The sequence below is a fragment of the Theropithecus gelada genome, chromosome 16, assembly GCF_003255815.1.
Source record: "Theropithecus gelada isolate Dixy chromosome 16, Tgel_1.0, whole genome shotgun sequence".
NCBI lineage: Eukaryota > Metazoa > Chordata > Mammalia > Primates > Cercopithecidae > Theropithecus > Theropithecus gelada.
In genome coordinates, this window is record NC_037684.1 from 40,329,761 (window position 1) to 40,336,955 (window position 7,195).

Consider the following 7,195-nt stretch of genomic DNA (forward strand, 5'->3'; position numbering starts at 1 on the left):
GCCATAAAGATGGGACTGAAAGGGTCAGACCTGTGTACTCTTTTTGCAGAACACATTGATAAATTTAGAGCAGGACAGACATCCAGCCTAGACGTCTAGTCTATCTGTGCAGCCCTAAATTCATCCAATGTGTCCTGTGAAGAAGGGAGAGAACATTTTACCTTGGCTTGCTTTGCTCGTCCTTTTGGGGACTCACGTCCTTTTATTATATTTTTTCCAGAAATTCCTTCTTGCTCATCTTTGCATGGTTAGTGAGTATCAAGAGAAGCACAGATGATCTCTTATTAAAGGACTACACATCCCAGCCTCTGGGAGCCCTGATTGTAGGTTCACTTGAATTCTTACAGGCAATGAGTATTGATGAATCAGGTTCCAAAAGGATGTTCGCAAAGCCAGCTCCACTGAGCTGTCACATTTGCTCCAAATGCTTTTGCCTTGGGACTTCTGCCACTTCTCCACTGTCCACTCTTGCATACAGCTGCTAATTCCTAATTCCCTACTTTGGCTTCATGTCTGCCCTCACACGGATCTTAGGACCTACTCAGCCTCACACGATAGTCTTGATATGTCCCAGAGTTTCTCGGCAGCAGAACTGTTGACATTTTCCCCCAATCATTCTTTGGGGCGGGGGCAGTGTCCTAGGCCTTGTAGGATGTTCCGCACCATCCCTGGCCTCTATCCTCTAGATGCCAGGCTCATCCCACCCAAGTCATGACGACCAAAAATGGGTTCCCTGGGGGCAGAATCATCCCTGGTTGAGAACCACTGGTATATCCAGAGGAGGGCTATTTCTTTGGCTGTTGTCATCATCACAGCAGCATCTGAATGTGGAATTCCAAGGAAAGTTGATTTCTATTTGTTTAACTGATGAACTAAGTACAGACTCCCTCTTAATTCCTAGGAAGAAACAGTGTGCCCTTATTTATTTTTCAAAGAGCCTTTCTCGGTGTTTGCAAACGGCCTGTACACATAGGGTAATGTGAATTGCAGATTCTGCCTCTGCTGACCTTGGCTTTGAGGTGCTTTGTGCTCTTCCAAGGAAATATACCACGGACACGTGGGGTGTGAGAGCGCAAGCTTTGCTACCCCACGTGTGAGAGGCAGGACGGATGTGACAGTAAGCCTCATGTCTATATGGCTCCGCAGAGTAACTTGAAAGCACACAGACAGCCCCTGCCTCTCATCCCCTCTGCCCCACCACACACGTCACCCACATACGCACCATTCATTGCGGTGTGAAATCTCCTTGGGTGAAGAGTAGGTGGTCGCTTATTAAAATGGAAATAAGCCCAGAGGCTGGGCGCAGTGGCTCACGCCTGTGGCTCATCCCAGCCCAGCACTTTGGGAGGCCAAGGCCAGCAGATTGCTTGAGCTCAGGAGTTCGAGACCAGGCTGAGCAACATGGTGAAACCCTGTCAATACAAAAAATAGCCAGGTGTGGTGGTGCGCACCTGCAGTCCCAGCTACTCAGGAGGCTGAGGTGGGAGGAACAATTGCGCTCAGGCGGTTGAGGCTGCAGTGGGTCATGCTCACACCACTAACACCAGCCTGGGTGACAGAGTGAGACCCTGTCTCAAAAAATGAATAAACCCAGAAAGGAAAGCTGTTGGTCATAAAAACTTTACTTTGAATTTATGACATGCTTTCCACCTCTACAGGTACTTAGGAGCAGGTTTTATTTGATGAAAAGTGGGTGGGAAAAGGGTAATGAAAGTAGCTTCATGGCCGGGCATGGTGGCTCATGCCTGTAATTCCAGCTACTCAGGAGTCTGAGGCAGGAGAATCACTTGAACCCAGGAGGCAGAGGTTGCAGTGAGCTGAGATCATGCCACTGCACTCCAGTCTGGGCAACAGAGCAAGACTCTGTCTCAAAAAAAAAAAAAAAAAAAAAAAAGGTTCTCAAGCACACCTCCTAGAAGATAAAGTGTGAAAAAGGAGCTGAGAAAGCACAGCCCATGAAACTCAACTGCCTTATAAAAACACTAGTAGCATGCACGGCCTCTCGCCTCTACTGGGCTCTGTGAAAACCCCATACATTTCACCTTCATGACAGCCTTGGCAGGAGGTGTGATGATTCTCCCAGTGTTACAGATGAGCAAACTGGGTGGACCCCACTTCACAGTTAATCCAGAGCTATTCTCTGTTAGAGACCCAAGGATGCCTAGTTAGTTTGAAACATGTGCTAGCTCATCGTGAATCCATATTGGCCCTGTGGTGCTAGCAGCAGGTCCCAGGGCAATAATTGGCAACATCTGGAAAATCTTTCTTAGGATCCTCAGTGAAACTCTTCCTGCTTCAGAATCACCCTGGGCTTTCGGGGACTTCAACACGCCACTACCCTTGTGGGTGGCTGACAAAGTGAAGAGACACCCCTTCCCCACTTTTGGGGTCAGGCTACCAAGCCATGCTGCCTAAGCGGCTATGTGTCTCAGAGACTCCAATGCAGCAGTTCTGCCTGCATCCTCGACGCGCACAGGGCACCCCAGTACACCCTGGAAGAGAGGAAGAGCCGAGACAGCAGGCCTCTCCCTGCCTCCCCAGGGTGCCATGCAAACCACCTCCAGCCTGAGACCACCCTGCAAATGAGCTCCAGTCGCCCAGCCTGCCCGCTGGCCAGCTGTGTCTAGGTGTGCTAAATCCTAGCTGGGCCAGGTGCAAATCTCCCAGCCTTGCCGCCACACCTACCTCATATCGCTTGAAGCTTAATTTAGGGGCTGGGGTTGCTAGAGCAGCCCAGTAGGAAGGCAAGGATAACACAGTTTTTCATTGCAAATATTGCGGCAAAGAACGAGATGTCGGCAGTAACTCACCCCCCTCGCTTGGTCCAGGGGTAACTGCCTGCAGCCCCAGCCAACGTCCTGGCCTTTCAACACGGAGCTGTGACTGACAGCCCTGCGTGTGTGGCTTCCATGCTGTCAGCTCCGCTTGCTCGGTGAGGTGGATGTGAGGGGACAGGGGCTGTCCCCTTGTTGCTGCCTCATTGCCAGCCGTGCATTCTCACCCAGGGCTTCTGTTCGGGGTATTTCGAGATTTACAGTTGGGTAACTCCTCGTTGTCTGCTGTGCCTGGCTTTTGAATCCAATAGGCCTGCAAGTCTTCCAAGATTCCTCCTGCCTAACCAGCCCTGAGTTCCCCAGGGCCGTGCCCCTCTCCAGAGAGGGCCCTCGGAGAGCTGCTGTGCATTGTCATGTGGACTGACCTTTCCTTCTTTTTGTCTTTTCTCCACAGTGCGGCAAAGGAGCAGAAAACTTTGACAAGTTCTTCACACGAGGGCAGCCCGTCTTAACACCGCCTGATCAGCTGGTTATTGCTAACATAGACCAGTCTGATTTTGAAGGGTTCTCGTATGTCAACCCCCAGTTTGTGCACCCCATCTTACAGAGTGCAGTATGAAACTCACCAGCGAGAACAAATGCCTCCCCAGCCCCCAGCCCTCCCCACGGTGGGAAGTGATCCTTAACCCTAAAATTTTAAGGCCACGGCCTTGTGTCTGATTCCATATGGAGGCCTGAAAATTGTAGGGTTATTAGTCCAAATGTGATTAACTGTTCAGGGTCTCTCTCTTACAACCAAGAACTTTATCTTAGTGGAAGATGGTACGTCATGCACAGTGTCCAGTTTAATTCTGTAGAAGTTACGTCTGCCTCTAGGTTAACCCTTCCTAGAAAGCAAACAGACTGTTGCCCCATTTTGGGTACAATTTGATATACTTTCCATACCCTCCATCTGTGGATTTTTCACCATCGGAATCCCCCAACCAGAGATGTTAAAGTGAGCCTACCCCAGCCCAGGGGGCTGGAAACATCTCCACCCAAGACGTCTTGGAATCCAAGAGCAGGAAGCCAAGAGAGTGAGCAGGGAGGGATTGGGGGTGGGGGAGGCCTCAAAGTACCCTCTGCGTCCGTTCTCTGCCTCCATGGAAACAGCCCCTAGAATCTGAAAGGCCAGGATGAACCTAATCACTGTTCCCAAACACTGACAAATCCTAACCCAACCATAGTCCAGCAGTTACCAGTTTAAACAAAGAAAACCTCAGATGAGTGTTGGGTGAATCTGTCATCTGGTACCCTCCTTGGCTGGTAACTGTCTTGATACTTTCATTCTTTGTAAGAGGCCAAATCGTCTAAGGACGTTGCTGAACAAGCATGTGAAATCATTTCAGATCAAGGATAAGCCAGTGTGTATGTACGTTCATTTTAATCTCTGAGAGATTACTTTTCAATCCAGGGTGCCATCAGTAATCATGCCACTACTCACCAGTGTTGTTCGCCAACAGCCACCCCACACACACCAATATTTTGCTGCCTACCTTGTTATCCTTCTCAAGAAGCTGAAGTGTACGCCCTCTCCCCTTTTGTACTTATTTATTTAATAGGCTGCAGTGTCGTTTATGAAAGTACGATGTACAGTAACTTACTGGAAGTGTTGATTCTAGCATCAGCCCCTGCTGATTGATTTTCCTCCCTTCTCCAGCCCTGGATGTCCACTTAGGGATAAAAATAATACGGTTTTGATTCCCATTTCTAGTACACCTGGAGCTGTAGAATCAGGAAACCCGGATGCCTAACAGCTCAAAGATGTTTTATTGCTAGAAGGATTTTAATATGTTTTGCAAATGCATCATGCAATGAATTTTGCATGTTTATAATAAACCTTAATAACAAGTGAATCTATATTATTGATATAATCGTATCAAGTATAAAGAGAGTATTATAATAATTTTATAAGACACAATTGTGCTCTATTTGTGCAGGTTCTTGTTTCTGATCCTCTTTTCGAATTAAGTTTTAGCTCAATCCCTCGCTTCTGTGCTTTCCCTCCCCGCACATGGGCACTGTATCAGATAGATTAATTTTTAAATGTAGATAAAATTTCAAAAATGAATGGCTACTTTACATGATAGATTAGGCTCTTACTACGTGTGTGTGTGTATATATATATATTTGATTCTACCTGCAAACAAATTTTTATGGGTGAGGACTATTTTTGAGCTGACACTCCCTCTTAGTTTCTTAATGCCACCTTTCATCCCAGTTCCTCCGCCACTCTTCCTCTTGGGGACAACAGAAAGTGTCTGGTTGCGGTCTGCCTAGCACACTGGTGCACATGTGGCGTTGCTGCAGCACCTGGGCTGACCTTTGTGTGCCCGTGTGTGTGTGTTTCCTTCTTCCCTTCAGCCTGCGACTGTTGCTGACTCCAGGGGTGGGAGGGATGGGGAGACTCCCCTCTTGCTGTGTGTACTGGACCCGCAGGAAGCGTGCTGTCTTGCTGCCTCTGCAACGACCTGTCGTTTGCTCCAGCACGCACAAACTTCATGAGACCAACACAGCCGTGCCCTGCAGGCACCAGCACCTGCTTTTCAGAGGCTGCGGACTTTCTTCCAGCCATTGTGGCATTGGCCTTTCCAACCTTGGGAGGAGCACGCTGCTTTGGTGAGACACCCCCCATGCAAGGTCCTCAGAGGAGCCAGGTTCTACCACAAACAGAAAGAGAGTGAAAGTAGCTGTCGGTCCTTGTAGAGAGCCACTCTGTTTCCTCCCAGAAGCATCTCCCAGCTAAACTCGCCTTATTTTTCTCCTCTGGCTGTTTGCCTGAAGTTTGCAGAACATACAACCATGAAAGGCTTTTTGAGGTGAGAGGCCCAGGTGGTCCTGGTAACCCTGAGTAGAAGGAGAGACGGGGTAGGGAATGGGCCCGGCCAGAAAAGAGCCACTTCTTCTGCCATCTTTTATGCACCATAGACATCAAGACTCCGGGGTGGCCTGGCTCCCCTGTTCTTGCGGCCCTGCGGATCAGTGCACAATCTGGGCTCGTGTCCTGACCAGGTGCACGTCCTCTGATCCGAGGGGAAAGGGACTGGTTTATAGAAAGAGCCTAGGAGACAAAAGGGCCGGTCCCCCTGCCCAGAATGGAGCAGCAGCAGGATGGACCCCCATGAGGCCCCCAGAGAGGAGGAAGGTCCCATGGAGGAACACATGGGGTTAGGGATCCTTGTTCAGCACCCCAAACGGCCTGTGTGTTTTAAGCAAGCAGCAGGCTCAGGCCTTCCCTGCAACCCCATCACCCACAAGTTTGTTTCTCTAGGAAACACATTCACCGTCTGAGCTGGTTGTTATTCTCTCAGACCGTGTGGCAAAGTTTTCCAAGAAAATGCCCCGACGGGGGTGCCCAGCACACTGCCTGAGGGACAGCAGACCCCAGAGCAAACCCCCAGGAGGAAACAGTCAAAATCAAGGCCCAGTGCAGTGTTGTCAGTGGAACCTGCTTTATCCATTGCTGAGTGTTGAATGTGGGTAATGGTTAGGGCTTTACAGATCTCAGCAGCCCAAGACTGTTACTGTTGGGACTGTCATGTAGATAACCGTGAGCAATGGCTCGCCTCGGAATCAGTTCGTGATATTCTATGGTACTAGCCCCTTCGTGGGCATTGTGTGAAATGAGATGGTGGCGAGGGGTGCGCTATGGAACTGCCGCAGCCACGTATGAGGTCTCTGGGGGACCCTTTGGGAAGTCCTTGCTTCTGAGCACGACCTGATTGCCAGGGCCTGCGGAGGTCTAGGCCACCGGGCAGAAGCTAGCACCGTCCAAATCCCCGCGGGACCCATGGAGCTATGACCACAGCAGGCCATTCAAACGGCTCTGCATTCTTTCCTTGGAAGGTGGCCACTCCTGGGTGGCAGAGCCTTTCCCTGAGGCTGCAGGCCATGGGCTGGCAGCCCGTCTCTTGGCATTTCAATTGAAGGTCACCAGGTGCTGGCTTTGAAAGGAAGTCACTGGAATGCTGCCGGGGGCCACCCTCCGAGGTTAATGCGAGGCCCACATCCGGGCAAGAACTAATTCAAAAGGCAGATTGGAAACCACAGGAGTCAAAATGATTGCTCCAGCAGCGCTCCCCTTCCTTTCATCCCCTGGTCTCGTGTGGTCCATGCAGAGCCACTGTCTGCCCTTTCTGAGGCCACGTATTAGACCTTCTTATTCAGAATTTTAATAGAAAACCATGGGGCCGAGAGCTTTGGAAGCCTGGCCGGAAAGACCAAGATTCAGGCTAACCCAGCAAATGATTGTTGAGCACCTCTGTGAACCAAAGTCCTTGGGCGAGTGTGGTGACTTCCTGGAAGGAGGGTGCAGACTTCCAGAGAACCCCCACGGACGTGCTGAGAAGAGAGAGGGAGGCGGGGGCTGCAGTCAGGAAGGA

General features: G+C 50.1%; 1 protein-coding gene across 1 annotated transcript in view; it reads left to right on the forward strand.

The window, feature by feature from the left end:
* Positions 1–4,673, forward strand: part of PRKCA (protein kinase C alpha) — a 501,655-nt gene extending 496,982 nt beyond the window's left edge. Inside the window, exon 17 of the mRNA XM_025362600.1 lies at positions 3,229–4,673. Within this exon, the coding sequence (XP_025218385.1) occupies positions 3,229–3,393 (165 nt within the window). The 3' untranslated portion in view covers positions 3,394–4,673. The remainder of the gene's footprint in view (positions 1–3,228) is intronic.
* Positions 4,674–7,195: the final 2,522 nt, after the last annotated feature.